Source organism: Anas platyrhynchos, chromosome 3 (assembly GCF_047663525.1).
Source record: "Anas platyrhynchos isolate ZD024472 breed Pekin duck chromosome 3, IASCAAS_PekinDuck_T2T, whole genome shotgun sequence".
Lineage (NCBI taxonomy): Eukaryota > Metazoa > Chordata > Aves > Anseriformes > Anatidae > Anas > Anas platyrhynchos.
In genome coordinates, this window is record NC_092589.1 from 9,716,377 (window position 1) to 9,736,522 (window position 20,146).

The 20,146-nt window shown below is 37.6% G+C and overlaps 1 protein-coding gene across 7 annotated transcripts in view; it reads right to left on the bottom strand.

The window, feature by feature from the left end:
- MACROD2 (mono-ADP ribosylhydrolase 2) overlaps window positions 1–20,146 on the bottom strand; it is an 862,160-nt gene that overhangs the window by 599,787 nt on the left and 242,227 nt on the right. For 4 of the 7 annotated variants that reach the window (XM_027453320.3, XM_027453322.3, XM_013099839.4 and 1 more), the window contains one exon: window positions 3,672–3,788. The exons of 1 other annotated variant lie outside the window; for it this stretch is intronic. In XM_027453320.3, the coding sequence (XP_027309121.2) occupies window positions 3,672–3,788 (117 nt within the window). Of the gene's footprint in view, window positions 1–3,671; window positions 3,789–17,309; window positions 17,437–20,146 lie in introns of those variants that run through there. 2 more of the 7 variants (XM_072035279.1, XM_072035276.1) reach the window with 1 other exon arrangement.

The following is a 20,146-nucleotide window of genomic DNA, read 5'->3' on the forward strand; positions in this document are numbered from 1 at the left end:
AAAAACGAACAACAGCATGAAGTACAAAAGTTAAGTAACTGATGATTGGTCTGGGAGAGCATTAAAGGAAAATATCTAAACAAACAGCAGTGCCTTTTCAACCCAGCCTCTGACATGCTGTGAAAACTTGGGTGCCTGCATAGGTGTTTGCTGAAAAACAATAGATGACATCAACCAAATTATGTATTCAGTAAATAACTCAGTTGGCATTTGGGGGGCTTTGTGTAGGCTTTTGCAGCACAGAAAGCAGATGGTGATTACACTTACTTCTGTAAAACTGTACTGAGCATTACATTAACTGGTAATTATAATTTTCATTTTGATTTCACCTCTGTTTTCATATAGACTATATTTTGGCTTTCAGAAATGTATCTTGAGAAGTTCATAGAGCAACATATCTAGGCTATCGCCATGTTACTTTTGGTCTGTTCACACTACTAGCATGGCAAGATGAGAAAAATATGAAATATTTTATGTATTCTCTCCCTGAGCATTTACTGTTACTTGTGTACTTCACAGACTGATCTCTGACTCAGATCCAACTACTAGAACAAAACACAGAAAGCTAGCCTATGCCATCAGTCTTTGCATTTTTCAGTCTTTGCATTTTTCAGTCTTTTTTTTTTTCTTCATTTGTGAAGAAATTTCTTTATCACACCTGTTCTTATTTAGGAATAAGAATAAGAACTTATTAAGTAAATACAGCAAAGTATACAATAAAAATACAATAGATCGCAAAGCAGATTGCCAGTATTTTTTATTTACCAACTACCAGTTTCCTAGCAAAGCATACCTTCCTTCAAATGCCAAATTTAATTCCAGCTTTCTCCAAGTTGTCTATAAGACTACACAATATGCTGTATGATCTTTGAATACTAAATCTTCTGTAACGCAGAGTTTTCAGTTTAAGAAGTCCTGCACCACACAGCACTTGTGCAGGCTGCTCTGTCCTGGAGCAGCTTTGCTGAGTTCAGCAAACTGTTTCCAAGCAAAACAATTCAAGATCAAGAACTAGAGATGGGGAAATCCCAGGGGTAGGAAATATGATTGGAACATTTACTATTCGGTTAAATAAATAAAAAAATAATAATAACAATTCATCACAGTTGGAAAAACATTTCACGTTTAATATTATTATTCATCCAACCACAATCACAAGAAGACCTGAGACAACAAAATAATCATTACACTACTCAAACTGTTAATGGATTATTGTAGTTGGCCTCGGGTATACAAATAGATAGGTGAAGAGCAAACTCATCGTAAAAGCTGGCAGCTATCCATTCGCCTATGACTTCAAACAAATTGCTGACACGCACGATTGCATCATAGCACACCTGGATGGGAAAATCCAGGCCTCCTGTCGTATTGCAGCTCCATTGCAAAAGTCAGACGTAAAAGACTTTTAAATTGTCATACTGTTACGGCAAAGTGACACAGAATGACAGAATATATCAAGTGGCTCTATGGCTCTTTAAAACATGAAAACAGTCTGAACTGTTTGATCACTTCCAGATGAACAGTGTACAAGATACAGTAATTTAATGAGTCCACAACCAAAAGCTTCTAAAGGGAAAAGCAAAAGAAAACAACAGTTGATAAACATAAATACATTTCAAGGAAAAAAATATAAAAAGCCAAGAGTACTAATTCTCAGACTCTGCATGTAAACTGTACATTTCTTTCCTTTTGTCTGTTTGCCAGTTAATGTATCCTTTCTCCATCTCATCTGATGCATGATCAAATACAAATAGATGCATCTTGGATGCAATTTCAATTTCTAAGAATATCGATTAAGCAGAATATTGGCTTTTCTCTGCAGGTGGTTACAGGTTTTATTTCAAACTGCAAGTGATAATGGGTTTTCTTATTGTTTTGTTTATTATTCCTATATAAAGAACAAAACAGAATTTTCCCTACAGTCTTCAGGCAAGATCCCATTCTACAAACCTAACTAAAGCAAGACACATTAAACTGCTATAAAACTTAAAGGGAGGCCATGCTTCAGACATGACTCTCTCTTTCAAATGCAGTTAGTGCTTGTTGTGTTGGTACCTTGCATTTAGTTTCTCTCATTAAAATACATGGGAGGTATTATGCACCAATAGATGAGCAACTTTTCTGAGCCTCCCAAGTTTTTTTTTTTATACTTATATATAAATATATTTTTTTTTTAAACGAAGAATTAAATCACAAAAATCCACAGTAGATTATCTACTGTCAGTAGTTATTTGATAATTTTATCCATTCTATAGGAATCTGGTAAAGATTTTCATCGTATAAGAAAAAAAACAAAACACGTAACTACCACATTGTATCTTCCTCAGCAACATCCCTGATCTGAAGTGAAATTTACCTTTCATAACTAATCATTAATGTGGTCAAACTATGTATAAAATATAGCAAAGTTTTTTTGTTGTTGTTTTTTGTTTGTTTGGCTGTTGTTTTATTTTTTAACATGTGGTAAAATTATGTGTAAAATAAAGTTTTCCCACATGCAGCAATTAGAATCATAGAATCATAGAATATCCTGAGTTGGAAGGGACCCTTAAGGATCATCAAGTCCAACTCTTAACACCGCACAGGTCTACCCAAAAGAACTCACTGTCAAGGAAGTAATTGGTAGTTCTCATCATAGTCATTATAGAAGGTGTCAACAAATGACTAGAACACAATTTTCTTCTTTACCTATGGCATTAAGGGCCACAGGAACTTAACAAGATGCCCATTTCTGCAGTATGCATTTGATTTTATGTGGAAACGGCCTGAAATGAATTAAGAGAACAGATCTAAATACATTTGAATGAGGCGTGTTCCTAGTGCAGACTGCATATTAAAAAAAAAAAAAAAAAAAAAAGCTTCAATTCTAGCTATATGCTGTTTGTAATGCATGCTTGATATTTGTATCATCATTTCTTAACATACTTTTTTTTAGTAAGATCCAAACTTGAAGAGATTTCCTACATTTGATTCTTACATAACAGAGTGTCCAACCAACATGGTGTCAACATGTTAATTTTTTCCAAGACCAGCTCAACAACTATGCAGCAAGGTGAAATTGCCTTCTTCCTATTTAAAATAAGGAATTTTGGCAATTCCGCTTTGAAAGTGCAAAAGAATTCCAGCACCGAGCTGCACTCTGCCGAAAGCTAAAGTGTGACAGATGCCTTCACAGTAATTGCCAATCAGCCTCTACGTAGCAGCTGAAAACACAATACATCACTTTGATCTCCTCAGCTCTCAAAGTATTCACAATCAAGGAATCTGCATGACGAATATGAAATATGCAACATTTCCAAAAACTGTCTCCATGGAACTTAAATATGATAATGTATATTTTGTTCATACTTCTTAAAGCATTTCAAATCCTTTATTATGCATATGAAAGGATATGTTTTAGCTTGAAAAAAAAAAAAAAAAGTAAACATGAAAGATGCTTTATATTTTTGAAACATGTAAGTTTTCATTGGGTAACATAGGTGAAATAATCATTGAGAAAAGCCTGAATTGCTTTGAGGGGAAGGCATTATTACAGAACATGCTTAATTAAGTCCCGCTGCTAATTTTGTAAAATGAATACCTTGTTGAATTAGACTACAGGGAAATAAAGCATGCACACCAGCTCCACGTGCTTAAAACAAAAAGAAAATGTTGAGAAGGAGTCGACTTACATTTTGCAGGTAGTTCGTATCCACACGTAATTTTTGCTTGTCCAGTCTCACAGCCACTCAGGTTGCGGCATTCAGCAACTAAACAGGGCCCAGCAGCTCTGTGTATGCAGCCGTCCACTACAAAAGCAAACCCAGAAACTTCTGTTTATTAAAAGCTAGTCTTAATGTTGTATTCAAACAAATGTATGGCCACAAACATTTACTGCTCATTTTTAAACGCAGAGACCTACAGATCTATAAGCAGACATTCAAGTATATACAAACATTTTTCTGCCAGAATTAGTCAATGTTTACCAGAAAAATAGTATTTAGTAAACAGCTGCTAACTGGAAAGAAAACATTTCAAAAAGGTAAAGCAGAATTAAATTTTCCATAACAGAAAGTGGTCTTATTCAAAGCTCAAAGAAATTCTTACTACCAATTATGAAAATAAAATTGATTCCCAGCTAAATACCAAACTGCCTTGTACTACAGAGCTGTGATTCTTCTAGAATTATGCAGGCTATTTAATGTCAGTGTCCTGTTAATGCTTATGGATTTGAAAATTACAAAAATACCTTGTTTTGACCTTCCTCCTTTTCTTTTTCTCTTTTGTTTTGCGTTGTTCACTCAATACTTCGGAGTTAATTAAATAATAATTACTAAAGGTTGCAATTGCAGCTAAGTATGCAAGAAAATTAGGAGAGTGCATAGATCTTTTTACCCTCAGGAGCCAGGAAAAGAATAGTAGCAGCAGCAAAGTTAAAAAAAAAAAAAAAAAAAAAAAAAAAAAAGGCTGCTGGCACAGCATTTTTGCTCACTCAACATGCAATCAAAGAAATCATTTACTGTAATTATAGCAAAAAAAAAGTTTAAGAAAAGGGAAACAAACAAACAAAAAAGGAAATAGTATGTGCACCAACACAGCAACTACAAGAAGGCCCTAAGTCAGCAGCAATGATGAAGTTCCAGTACAGACAATAATCACCGTATAAATTACGCTATCAAATCAAAAAGATAAAATAAGCTGAAGCAGAAACGCTAAACAAATACTTGTGCAGACACGAAACACAGATTCTGTATTTGCATTGTTCAATATTTTACTTTGTCTTTAACCAGTTCAACTCTACAACAGTTCCCAGCAGCATGTCTGAAATGATTAAAGCAAAAGAAGTTTGAAAAGCTAATTGGAGTTGGGATTTCAAGAGATGCACATAATCTATTCACAGCCTAACTTGTGTACCTCTCTACAGGCTATTACAGAAAGGCTTGGACCATCCAAGGCTTGGCCACTTGGCTACTCACTGTGAGCCAGGAGGCAGGGAGCTCAGGAAGCTCCCTCACCCCCGAGTCATTTCCGAAGCTGGAATGGAAACGACAACTTTCTGCATGAGGGGCACAGCTGGGTTTGCAAGGTGTTGCACATTTCTCTGAACCCATCTGTCCCTGAGTTGAGGGGCAGATAACACCTTTATCTGAATTAAGCCTTCGACTGAGTGTTAAAATCGTGGCTATCTGTTGGGAGGTGTTCTCTGGCAGGGTTAATACTCAGATGACACAGTGAAATCAGATAAGCACTTGCTTATAATTCTCCATACTCATCCTGGACGCTGCACCACTGATTTTCAAATCATCATTTTGAAATGCTCTGTATTAGACAGAAAGATAATTACAGAATCACGTGTTGTTCCACCTTCAATGTATTTTCTGAAACCTTCTCATTGAGAAGGATGTGCTTGTGGAGCTGTAAGCATGTTGTGCACCAACTACGCCAAGATGCCAAGTCTTACTCCTTACCTTAACTGAACTTTTGCTTTTAACGTGCCCAAAATCTCTGCTCAACAGACTTCAGGATGTTAATGCAAGAATAATATTTTGTGACCTCAAGGGGAAAAAAGAATGCTGGAAATCTATCCTGTGCTTTTAATATCCTATTTAATTATTTTAGCTTAATTACTAAGTGCTTTTCCAAACCAAGCAGGATAAGTAAAACAGAATGCGTTGAAACCTCAAGTATATTTTTATAAGCACCACTACCACCACCATCTCTACTAACATTACTGTTTCCTGAGACATTAACATTTAAAAAAAAAAAAAAAAAAGAGCACTAATGCTTAGCACTAGCACTTTATGTGCAACCCTCAACAGAGGAAGAAGTCTTTCACCTCGGGAGCACTGGATGGACAAGGACTCAAATCCATGCAGTTATCCCTTGGCAGCGGATTAAGCATTTCCAGCCCTGAGCAATTTCTTGTCCCTAACCGCTAGGCACCCTGCCTTTAGCTGTGTCTGTACAATTGCTTGTTCAGCTACCCTCTCAACCAAATCATATGGATAAATCAACCTCTTTTTCACAAAATTGCATTCATTTTCACCCAGATCCAGCTCAGAGCACAGACAAATAACAAAACCTGCAAAAACAAACCATCGCTTCTGATGGGGAAGTGGAAGCACAGATTTGCCCCTTCTAAATGCACAGCGCATTAATGTACCCAATGCATTAACAAACCATGTGCCGGATCGGCTGCAATGGCCAACAGAAAGGCAGTCGCAGCTCTGCAGCCATAAACCATCTCACGATGGAAGAAGCAAGCTCTCAGTGCACACCCAACCAAGGCACCGATGGCCTGTCACGGCTTCCTGGAGCTGGCTCCCCACAGGTCCTCTCCGAGCCTTAGTAATCGGAGCAGCCTCCAGAAGGATGAAAAGGTAATTGAAAAAAATTGAATTCTTAACTGAGGCAAATCAATTCTATCATAACCAATTTTGACATATGACAAGGAAAATGGAAGACATCTGCCAAAAACAAACAAGTAGAAGTGCATGCTTCTCTTATAAAGATGGCTTAACAGAAAATGATTGAATACTCTGGACAGGCATAGATGGAAACTGAGACATTAGCATTTGATATACTTCAGTGACCGCACAGAAGAATGATTTTTGAAAAAAAATAAATCACTGTTGTCTAAATAACTTTTCTTCTACCATAGTTATGAAATACTTGAGCAAGATGACCTCTGATCAATGTGTACATTTTCCATTTTATACAACGAGAACTCAGTAAATCATACTAGAAACATCCTATATTTCCAATAATATAGATGTGACACAACTTTGATAATTCTTCTAGCACAAACCCAAGTAGTGAAACATCTTGCTAAATATGAGCGCTGCATAACATAAAGAAAAAAAAATGGCAAAGATAGAGTAAATTATCAAATCTAAATGTGATACTTCAGCCTCTGCTAAAACATGCCTTCGCTGTATTAATTCAAAAAATCATGGAGAGGCCTGCACAAAACATTCATGTGAGCTATTTTGTTTCCTGAGAGAGGGCACTGACTAGCAATATAAGTGTACAATGAAGTAAGCATTGTTAAGAGGATAACTTTATGGAAATTACAGATAATGCAACAACCTCAGGAGGGAAAAATGATGTCCAAAGATATATTGTTATTGTGTGGTAAGGAGGAAGAGATTTACATGATAATAATGGCATGCTGACAAATTACTTTTGTAGGAAAGTGAAGAATCTTTGATATATTGATTTCAAATACTTCATCTGTATCATCAGTTTGATATATAGGTGCTCATCTGCATTTTTTAAAACAGATTTAGAAAATGTAAAGCCACAACCCACTGTTCCTTTCCTGGAATTCCTTTGTGCAGCTGCCTGTAAAAACCCAGGCACTTTACTTACGCTCAGATCTGACTCGCATCATGTGACAGTGATAAGGAATTAGGCATTATCACTGTTTTCTACGACCAGTCAAAAACGTCATTTTGCTCAGAAGACATCACTCTGCTTCATAATTTGCCTATTTTCTACAGGCTGTCTTCCTGCCCAGGTTTATGGAAACCACGCATATGCATAGTTGGGGTCATTTATATACCCAAGTGAGCTGTCATCTCACAACTACAGAAAAGATGTGGGAAAACCCCACAGACAAAACTATCTAGCTGACTAGAAATCACGCCTCTGGTCTGCGTGCTGAAGAATTGACATTTCTAGGTACTGGCAAGAGTTGAAGGCAAGTCTTACAGGCAAGGCTGCTAACTGTCCTTCTGGCACTGTGCTTCTTGATATGATTTGCATGCTTATAACCAAGTGATTTCTAAGGATTTTTGACCGCACTCTGACTAGATGAGTTGTGACTGGGGCAGGAGGCGCTGCCAGAGAGGCAGCAGCGATCTGCGGGATGGTTCCTCTTCTTTTCTGCACCCCAACAGTCACCCTGAGATAGGATAAATGTTTGGGAGGAAACACACAACACTTCTACTTTCAGATGCCTACGAAGACTTAAGCTGGTTGAGTTGTGCTTTTAAATGTGATCCAGTTACTCACTGCACTGCCATGCGTGGAGAGCCAGCAGAAATGGGGTTTCTGTATTTACTGCTTCATGCTGCCTCGGCTGGAGAAGCACATGGAAGGGGGTCCTTAGTCTTGAAGGTGTATGTATAGGAATTACATTTTGAGGGCTGAAGAACGGCTCAAGGAGTTTGAGATTTAGCGCTGTACTTGAAGTAGTTCATGCTTGCGTAAAGCTATTAACAGTACTACCCCAACATTTTTTCATTAAAAATAATATTAGCAATCACTTTGCACGCATCCATAAGCTTTAGGAGTCACCAGGGACAGCACTCTGTTCTCCCAACAATTCAGCAGAAGCTGCTAATGAAGAAAAACTTTCCGACACTACTGCAGTCAATGGTGTTGGTTGCACAAAAAAGTCGCCAGAAAATAATTGCTTAAAATACATGGACAAAATTAAGTTTCAAAATAAAATTCCTAGGAAAAATGAGAGTGTACTAAGAACAATGAGTTTAGGAAAATGTGGACATCTTTGAAAACAACTCTTGACACTACTGGACACTACAGGATGCTAAGAAGTTAAATCTCTTCTTATCTAATTTCTTGTAAATTAACTGCATTTGTTCTCCAGAATTAAAGGGTTAAAGTTAGATAGTAAAAATAGCTAATTTACTAATGCACAATGTAGAATAAATCTAATTCTTAGAGAAAATCTCTTAAAATTGCAAATGAAGCAAAAGCACAGGAAGCAGAGACTTAAGGGTATCATGGGATGCTGCTTTTTAAAAAAATAACCTCAGCAAAACCAGCCTTGCGGTGCAGATGGTAATAAAAAAGGGTAAGGTAATCAAACACCACAGCAAAATAATACAACCCCCCCCTCAGCCCCTGGGAATAATAAGCCCCAAACTTCTTTTGTGACCTTGCATCTGAGGCTGGGTGAATTCAAGTTATGGTGTAAACAACATATGCAGACTTATCATGTTATATTTCAAGAAACTATATACTCTTTTTCCATAGTAATTCCTGTTCTTGGTGCTTTTCCAGATCTTTTTGTTTCTGGTTTTCACCAGGAAATTCAGGAGATTTACTTATTTAAGCAAGTTAACGGTGCATGATTTATCTATGAAGCCTTACTGTTCTTCCACATGGTAAATGCCAGGAGTGAATCAAACCAGAAAAATGTTATTATAACAGATACATTGCTCAGGTCACACAAGAGGAATCTGCTTTGCCCCAGCTGCAGCACACCTGTGTTATACACATCCTCAGTACTTGTGGTCCTTTCAGAAAGCTCACTGCAGGAATGCACGCTAAAATGAGGACAACAAAAAGCCCCGCAAAACTGGTAAAGCGCCTCTAGGAAGCTCACTGGAATCAAGTACTGGGAAAGGCACAACTGCACCTCCAAGACTGGTGTCATGGGGAAATAAATCCTGCACAGCACGAGACAACAGCTGCTGGTCTAATGAACAAAGGTGGGGATCTTAAAAAGATTACTACACAGATGCCAGTCGGCCGCCGCTGCTAGAAACGGCAGTTTATATTACCGAGATGGCCTCTGCCATGGGGAAGTTTAATGAACTGAAGATTTTTAATCAATGCACTGGTTTATAGGCCTCCAACATAATTAATTTTAAATACTTTGCATTTATACAGTACTTTCCAGCCAGCAACTGAAGGAGTTGAAAAGCACGATCTGACTTAGCCTTAAAATTCTCCATTTTAAAAACAAAAACGCAGATGAACTGTGTATTTTGAGATGGCTGCTTCACTGAATTAGATTCCTGTCTCACCGCAGACAATCAAAATTTGCAGTTTTTCTTAAATACTAGCTTTCATAGATTCTTACTGCCTATGCCTGAGTTGAACCAAGACAGAACCCAGAGTTCAAAACCCCGAAGTTTACGCTACTGGTTGGGTGTCAGTTCCCATTCTCTGTACAGAACCTGTCTTCAGCTAAGAATCTGCATTTCCAATTGCACAAAGGGCCTTGCAGTGGCCAGAAATAAAACTCTAGGTCCAGCCAACACCAACCACTAAACCATGCTGCAGAGGGAATTTCATGAAATAATAGTAAGTAGTAAAAACATTATTCCAGTACAAACAGCAAGGAACAAGCCTACATAAAGCAACGGCATATCTTAGCTTTATTGTAAAGTCATCCCTGGGAAACTTATATTTTAGAATATTGTTTAGATGAGATCCTTCAAATTTACCATTAAAAAACAGCAGGTTTTGCCTGCTAAGGTGAAAAGTTTTTAAAACCAACTCAACGCTTTATGATAGGACTGTCCTTAATCTGGATATGGTTCACACTGAAGGATAGCCAGAGCAGCTGCACAACCCAACACAATCAATGTCCATGTCAAAATAAAACTCATTTACTCATGGGTCTGTTAAATGTTAGGTATGTGCTACAATTATTGCATAAAATCAATCATTCTTACTTTGAAAAACATGAAAGAATAACAATGGTAAACTCACATTTTCTGGCAGATACCTTTTCTTTGTTTTAGTCAAATATCTTGGGGGTAACAGAAGCTCAAATTAAAACTATACGAAAAGCTGAGCAAAAGTTGTGTCACATTAGCGATGACAATTGGTAAGTCCCTTCTGTAACCAACCAAGCAACAAATATTGCATGCGTTTTATCTCATACTTGGGACGTCATCTTTCTTAGCTCCACTTCAATTCTGTAGACAGAGTTATAATGTCAATAGGATTCACACTTTTGTCAGCCCACTCAAGCAGCATAAGGGCTCTGAGAAACATGGGTCTGATAAACCTGTCTGAATGTCACACTTTTGGCAGTAAAAAAAGAACTAGGAAAGGCTCCAATAGTGTTTTTCCAGTTTTTCCCAGTCCAAAATCCTGACATTAAGGCATGTGTGAAGGAACCATCCACTTCCTTTTAATTGTGTTAATGTTGAGACACCTGACACACCACAGTCTTCTGCAGATGGGACTGAGACAGCTAAGCCTGAAATACCTCGCTGTGGCAAGCGGACAAATTGCATGTTGTTGTTCATTCATAAGTGAAGTAAGAAGCTAAGTCAGGTGAAATTTCTGGCTATTCTGTGCTACGACACCAAATTCAGTTCATGTTCAGCTGAACTTGCTTCCAAAATTGACACTTCTTACCTTAAAAAGCTGCAAAGTTTGTTTTGTTTCTTTTTTTTTTTTTTTTCAAATGTAGTATCATCCTGAAGAAATGAGACTGGTGACTCCAAAATCCTTTCCTCAGGCTCCTGGGCAGTCACAGTACCTCACTTTCAGCTGGATACCACATAGGCAAACAGTCCGCGCTTCATTTTGATGCTAGGATGCCTACTTATTTTATTTTGTCCTGGATTTCCATTCATGCTACTGTGCTATTATTACAAGACCCTCATTATTAAAAATTAAAAATATGGACCTGCTTAAGAATAGGACTGTGTGGGGAAAAAAATAAAAAAGATAGAGATGTGTCCACCTGAACAGGCAGGAAATTGTGTGAGTAAATTAGTCATTGCTCTGCCTATTTCAGAGGTACAAATATAACTGTTAGTTAAGCCTCCACCTAACATCGAGGCTTCTGCTCTACCTTGAACTTAGATGCAAATATTTAGGGAGATGACATCAGAACTCCTTTGCTTTGCTTACCACTTCCCACACAGAAAGTCAATGCTACCTGCACTAAGATGCCAGCCTCCTCCAGCCCCTTGGTGGTGTCCTTTTTAAACAAACACCTCTGTGCTTCCTCCCTCAAGCACAGGAGGAACTCACAGCAAATAATCACGTTATTGCTTTTAAAAGCTCACCGAAACTCTCTTTTGCCATGATGCCTATTAAGCTATTAGGCTGCTACCCAGATATCAATCTCTGTCTAGAGCATAGAACTATGCAGTCAGTTTTTCCTCCTGCACTGTTCTGAAACATTAAGCTAAACTCTGAGGAACAGTAAAGAAACAAGTAGATAAAAAAATTAAAACAAAACAAAACACTCCTGAAAGAGCAATGAAAAAAAAAAGTTACTAATGTTTTGATGCTGCATGTAAAAGAAGTCAAGACGTAGGAACAGACGTACTGGTGAGACCCAGTGTCCACCAGCAACCCATCTCACATGATGGTCAATGGCAAATGCTTTAAAATAGAGGTTAAGAAGAGAGTAAGAAATTACCAGTGCTTCCATAAAATACTCTTCCAACTCTTCCATGTTGGCAGCTCAAAAGCTAGCAGGATGTCTTATCTATATCACCCCAAAATGCCTTTTTCTTTTTTAGCATTTTGTGAGCATCTCAGATTTGTACACGCATTTGGAATTTTATCTTCCAATTTTATGTAGTCCTCTGTGTAATGTGGACAGAACCATTAGCAAAGAAATAAATACTGCAGATTGTTCTGAGAAAAAACATGACCTAGCTTAGAAAAACAGAATGAAATTGGTAAAAAAAAAAAAAAAAAAACAGCATTTTTTTTCAGGAAGGTTTCTGTTTGTTTGGTTTTTCCCCCCATTTATAAGACACATAGCCAAGCATCATTTTCCCTCTGCTGTTTGTTAACTTTTTTTTTTTTTTTAAACAATACATCTTTCCCTCTTCTGCAGTTTTCAGCATTTTAGGGCTCTGTATGGAGAGAGAGGACAATACAGCAGCATGCTCCATTACTTCTAAATGCTTCAAAAATACTAAGTGCATGGGAGATGAGTTACATTAAACCAGGGTAGGTATTTGCATACTCAGAGTATAGTTATTAAGCAGTAATCGCACAGTGATTATACAAATTTATTCACTATGATCAGCTAACAGTTGTCAGGCACGGGTCAAGGATTCAGAGAGAACAGGCTACCAAGTAATAATTGTAGGAGGATGGAGTGAAAGGGAGCCTTGTAACTGTTGTGCATCCTCACAGTCCAACAAGCTGCTGGCGTGTCATTCCTAAGTATTTTAGAGGTATACTGAAAACAAAGTAATGCCTAAAGTTACCCACTGCTGGAACCCAAGGGGGGTGGATCCAATAGCTCCCCTTCCCTTAAAAATCTTGCAAGAGAAAGATGAGCAGATGTGCAAAGAAAAAGCTTTTATGACTTAGGACTTCAAATATTATGTTCTAAAAACTTTGCAATGAGCTTGTTTGTTTTCAAGAGTTTTCTCTTCCCTTCTCCTCTAACCCATACCGGTTCAGCTTGACTATTTAGCATCAGCAAATCTCCATGCAGGTTTAGGTGATGCTGATGCACAGACCACAGGAGACAAGATGAAGAAACTACTATAGGAAAGATAAGTTGCAGAAGTGACTACATCCAGTTCGGAAGGCAGTGGTTCTGTATATGTTCTGCATGTCCCCATTCCCACAGAAAAAAATCTCAGCTTCACAGGCTTCCCTTCATCAGTGAGGCATTTAGTTGTCCCAGCAGGCAGAGTCACTAAGAACAGGATGGGTTTTGCACAGGTTACACAGTCTTCATGGAGATCTTTGAAAATGGAGAAAGTCCCTGAGATAGACTGAATTCAGTGAGAAAACCCAGGTACACAGCAAGCATTGCAACAGCATTAATAGTGACAAATACTGACAGTTACGTTACTCTGGTTAACATCAGTCTAAGCCAAAGTCTATAGTTTCCTTTTTTGTAAGAACTTTATTAATTAAAACTTAAGATGCATCTGTTGCATAGATTACTATGAAGTTATATCCATTAGATCAGATTTTTATTTTTATACGTAAATATATATTTTTGAAGTAAAGGAGTTGGCTTGAAGGTGAGCCACCACGACATACAAAGGACTTCAAAAACACAGGGATTGTGGGAACTCAGAGTTAGGACAGCAGCTGGAGTATACAAAGGAGTAGGACTAAGTATCAACAAGCAGATATCCTCTTGCTTACAGTAAGGCTTAGCAGCTATAGGAATACTCTGAATTATTTACTGAGTACTAGCTGTTTTTCTTATTTCCTGGACCATTTTCACGTGTGCTAATTTACTTTTATCGTGAACCACTGAAGGGAGAAATCTTGGTTGAGATGCTTCTCAGTCTGCAATCACGGAGTCCTCTCAATTTGGAGTGATGGCTGAAGCCAGATTAATTAACAGTATTAATTATACAAAAATCTCCTTGCAATACGTAAATCCCATTGAACACACTACAATGTATTCAACTGGAATAAATACAAGGGAAGAAAAAGGTAAACACTAGATTAACCAGAAAATGATGTCTGAACAAAGTTCTTTCAGACCGTGTTTTAACACAAGCATTACAAATAGGAATAAAAAATTTCAAATACTTCATCCTTTTGTTGAGAAGCTATGACAAATCATACGTGCAAAAGATCTAAGACAAATGCTTGCCAAAGGGGAGCTTGGAAGATCTAGGACACAAACAGCATTCAGCAATGTTGAATTATCAAATATTTTCCAGCAACATGCAAAAAATGTCACAAATATGAAGTACAATTTCCCCAACAAAGAGTATCATATCCTGACAGAGACTCATGCAACAAATAAAATGCAGGAGGAGAACTATTTGCTTTCACTAATTTGTCAGATTTCATTGCAGAATCTGACAAACGTATGAAAATGTTAGAGGCATTAGCACAACTTCACCACATAATTGTTGGTATGTGGAGTAAAGGGCATAAGCCCCCATCCTCCAACCCTGCTGCCTTCCTTTTCCACTCCTGGACAGACTGACTCTGACAGGCAAGTTCTGTTTCCAAGGTAAATGGAAAAGCATTATACGAAGCCAGGATTTTCAAATATATTCATATAATACATATAATGATCAAATGCAATTTCAGTGACTGCATAGCCATGGTTAAAAAGAAGTTGAGTAATAACCAGATTTTTTTTTTCTTTTTAATTTATCTAAGGTCAGAAGAAACAGCAAGATAATGGAAATAGTGTTGGATAAAGAAATGCCTCCCACATTGCCCACTGTACTTGTTTTTTTGCAGTGCAATCACTTTGAACAAAAAAACAATTAAAAAAAAAGGAGAAGGACACAAAGCCTAATAGTAGTAGGTGACCTTTAGAGTTAATCGAAGGCTCACTATCCAGAAGTTGCACATGGAACCTCTCTGTGCTGTTCCTGTCCAGCCCTGCACAGGTCCATACCCAGCAGCCTGTTTAATCAAGCCCCACACAAGCTTTTTTAACCTACAAGAAAGGTAAGCCTGTAATTAATGAACTTATTACTTATCTGAGTTGGCTGCAGCCCTCCTTATGTTCCATCAGTTGTGGGAAGCGAAATTAAAGTACTAAGCACAGCTTAAAATTACAGTCTAATAGTTCTCAAGTAAGAAACAAGACATCCCACTCAGATGGCTCTATCTACCAGTTCAGTAATTCTGGCAATTCCCTCCCAAATAACTTTATGTTTGTCCTAAAACACTATTAAAAGAGAGATAAGGAACAGAAGAACTAAAGAGCTGGTTAATCTGTGCAGCATCATTATGTATTATTTAGTTTAATATCTTCTTGTAGTAAATACAAAATCATTATGTGCCATTTTCTTCAAGAGAACATTGTAGTAAATTTGGTGTTGCAACAGAACCATTAAAGTATAATAGTGTACACAGAAATATTCTACTGATTAGCAAGCAAAAATATGTAATTATAGCCACAGTGTGGGACTCAGTTGGCTGGTGTTTTATTGCATACTGCTTTGTAAGACTACTTTGCTGCCAAAACTAATGAGGAAAATACTGAGTTGTTACTTCCAGTTGTACTAGAGGTTTTTGTCTTGATTTTATTGACATTTATAAAGCGATCATCACATGTAACAAACAAGCCACAGTGCCAGCACTGTGAGCTGCAGTCTACAGTAATTAACGAGTAAACACCATCAATTCCATAGCAATGTTCCATGGATAAGTAAAGTATTAACTGGATTTTAAGAGGTAATTCTGAACAACAATTTACCCACAGCGTCTCAAGTTCTCCGCAGTTTGAGCGGTATTAACAAAGTAGTACTGGGGCACTGAGACACCACTTTAAAAGGGAAAAGCAGCTCAACATTAGCCCATTAAAGCTGCAATAAACATACTCAAATGCATCTCTGTCCAACATATAAGGTTTTGACAAAACCACATATGATGATAAGTAGAAAGACTGAGCAACATACATCTTGTGATACGTGGTATTATACTTAGGTCTCCAGATTTTCCTTTCCAGCTTTCTTTTAAAGGGGGAAAAGGTACATTTCTAGCATTTTACAGAAAAGATGGAAAGTCCTGGTTTATAAAGCTTGCACAGAAATAAAGATAGCAAAGAGTTCATCGGTTTCTGAAAAGTTACGTCAAATTTTAAGCCGGACTCATTAACATTATTGTTTTTCTTAGCCATATGTGGTTCATATCTAAATGCAGCCTGACACCACTAGAAACAAGTGATCATTCTAATCTGCCAAAGAATAAAGCGAGAGGGCATGTAATGTGGGCTGTAGATACCGAAGCTCCAAAGACTGCATCAGTGATAGACCCTGGGCATAGATTCCACTTCAAAGCCAGCTTCCTTTCTGGAAATGTACACGGGACACAATCTTTACCCCTATTAAAAAATAATCTGAACAGTTAAGTCAATGGTGTCAAATGCAAAATAAGTTTCAACTTACTGTGTGATATTACTCCACCCACTGCCAGAAAGCATGCTTTTAAAAATTCCTTTGTCTACTTACTTACATATTATTCAAAGGCAAGCTTGCAAATAGAATGTCATGCGCGGGATTGTGAGAAGAAACTAAGGTGAATTTGGTAAGGAAGTTTGAAGAAGCATTGCAAACTGCTACCTACACAAAAGGCATATTAAGCCCCATGTTCATTTTTCTATCAAAATTTAGTACTTACGCTACATCTTCATTATCAAATACAGAGAACCAACAAGAGCACATCTGTGGAATAAAACAACTGAAGCTGAGAACCTGTAGTATAAACACTGCCCATGTTTCATGGTTTTTATTGGTGGCAAGGAGGTTTTTGTGTTGTTTAGTCTGGGGGACTCAGGGCTTCTTTGAGGGAACTAGTTCTTGTCCGGCCCATGGGCTGAATGCCAGTTTTCCAGTAGAATGATTGAGAGCCACATCTCCCAGTTTAGCTTTACCCAAACAAAACCTAGCTCATGTGCTCCGTGATGCTTGATTACACTAAATAACAGAGCAGTGAAGCCAGCAAGGGGATCTCCTTCAAAGGATACTCTAGGCTCCAACTCAAACACCAAAGCAAATGCAGCCTTTATTTTTACTTGGGATTTATTGGAATTTTTCAGGAATTTTAGCAATGCCTGAGTACCTGCAAATAATGGACAAAAGCCCCAATTTTCACACTCACATAAAACAAATTTCTGCTTTATAAGAGGGCAAAAGTTTTCTTACCGAGTCCAAACAACATGTGTGAATCAAAGTTCAGAAGATCAAAGTAGCAATTCACATCAAACCCGAACTCCGCACCAGCCACACACAGAAGCCAGCACGATAGGGTATTCATCCCTTAAGGTTTTAGTTGTAAACAGGCACTAACAAACAACTGAGCAATGGCAGAACAAAAACATTCAACAGTCACCCTAGGGTACAAGCACAAACAAGCCTTGTCTTAGAATGACTAATACGTTCTGCTTGCAGTGGTGATGTTAAGGATGAAGCGTCTGCAAGCAACAAGACTGAGGGAATGATGGAGAAGCACTTTGAAAGCATCGAGATGACTTACACAAAATGATCTAATGCCATAGTTGTACAGTTACGTCTGATGGGAAGATGGTGAGAAAAGTAACCCCCCCTCCCTTCACAAGATCATACATAAAATGTTATACGCTAAGTACTTCTGAAATACACAGATCAAACTGAATAAGCAAAACATGTGACTGGTGAAACACTTCATAAGACAGACTCCAGAAGAGTTAGAGTTAGTTTATAAACCTACACCATAAATATTTCATGCGTTGCAGTATTATCAAAAATCATACTAAAGAGAAGCTCATCGTGGTCCTATGGAAAAATAATACCTTTCACAACAGTAAACGGACATCTTAGATTTACTAGTTTTAATAGGATTCTTGTATTTTATTTTCAACATATATCCTTGTATAGAATCAGAGAATAACTTCAGCTGGATGAGACTCTGGAGGTCGGCCCCCTGCTCAACTTTTCTTTATAGAACAAAAGCGTGGCTGACATAGATCTGCCTTCTGAAGTGACAAAAATCTAGAGAAAAAAATTAAGAAGTTATTCTGCCATCTAAAATCTTTTTATTGTTATTATATATATATATATATATATATATATATATACATACACATATATATATATATTATTTTTTTTTTTTACTAATTATGTTTATGCTCCAGGGTGAAACAACACCCAACACCTACGTGTTATTGAAAATAAATGCTTTCCAATTACTAAGATGGAAGAATGAAAGCTAAACAATAATTGGCACAAAAGGCTCACTCAAAAACAGTCCCAAGATGACACCTATTCAGTTTGGCCAAGCACCTATTTGTGGTGATAGCAAGAACCACAAAAAAGAGGTGTAGCTTAAATATTAAGGAGGATGAAAGGCCTAAGCTGACAGCAAATACAAACAGATCCAAATACTCCAGTCAGACCTCCATTTGTGGAGGCCAGACTACGAGTTGTTATCTGCAGAAAGAAGTATGCATAATATGGGCAGGCACTGTAGTGAGAGGGATGAATGCAAAGATTCATAATGAAGTGTAATTTAAAGTCTCAAATCTCTCAATACGCAACATAGCGTGATTCAAAAAAGAAAGGGCTGACTCTTAGCACAGATTTCAGCAGAGAAGCAGGGCTCAGATTCCTTTTCCTCAAGTCTATTTTATTTTTCTTAATTCTTCTTTTCTTTTTCAGTCAGAATATGTTTTTTTATAGCTACCTCTTCTAATTAGAAGGAGAACTTCCTGATCTATTGACCTATTGCACAATATGATTTTAATTAGTTCACACTGGCATGCAATGCCTGGAGTTTAAGTATTGTTTTGCCTGAACAAATCTATTTGCCCCCTGAAAGCATTCACATAAACAACCAAACAAAAATGTTTTTAAAAATATTACTGTGTAAAATCCAGTGGGATATAGTTGCTTGCTGAACAGACTGCAGTAAAAAGGTGAAACTGACTTTCACAACAATCTGAAAGGCAGTTTTCTCCACTGAAATACATTGCCCACTTGATTTTTTGTTTAAAATTAATAGGGAATTTTATTTGTCAAGTACCAGTATGTTCTTCTGTCTCCATTAATGCCTTATGTGCATGTCAGCACAGATACAGATATTACAGGAATATTTGTTTTGAATAGATAACTCATTGAGCAATATTTTATAGACCAGACATAATTTGAATGCAAGAGTTTTCATCACATCAAAACAACTCCTCAAGGCTTTGCACAGCTTTTTTATTAGAGAATTTTATGTACTTTGCAAAGGAGATGAACACCAAGTATGGAAGTTAGGAAGGGAAACTGAGGGTAAAGCAATATGTGGCAATTTCAGTACCTTCCAGACTCTCCCCATGTCTCCACAAAGTCCCACAACTTTGGTCTCCCCTCACTTGCTCTAAACTCAGTTCATCCATGACCCCCAACCTGGTTCTTTTTTGTTTGCTGGCAAGGTAAATAAATGCCCATGTGCTATACTGAATCTGCAGTACTGACCAGGCACGTGATGCCAACAAACTTTATAGTGGCTGAGTCTCCCTGGATTTCCTTACCTGAAGAGATGCATTAGCTTCTCTCTGGACATTGATTTTCAGAAACATGCAGAAAAAAATAAAAATAAACTAGTTGTTTTGAAATCTGCAACCCTCTGTCAAACACATCTGCAAATAGCCAGTGGATCAAACAACATGTTGGGAATTAATTAACAGAAGGAAACAGACAGCAGGCAGACAGCCCAAGGAAACCAGAACATGAGTGTTTCAAAATTTGCAGCCTGGTCATATAGGATAGGGCATAAGCAATGAGCAAATGGATAATATCATGTATTTCCTTTCCAGTTTGACAAGAAATCCCTGACAAAACTGTCTTTGGCTTCATGGAGCCCTGGTTTCACTATAACAATCTGCCCATCTGTGAATGAGTAAGTGAAGCGTGTCTACCTGTGGTCACGACATTTATGAAATGCTGCAGAGATCACTAATGTGATTGACAAGATGACTCAGTGAACACTGGGGTTTGAACTTCCACCCACCGCATTTATT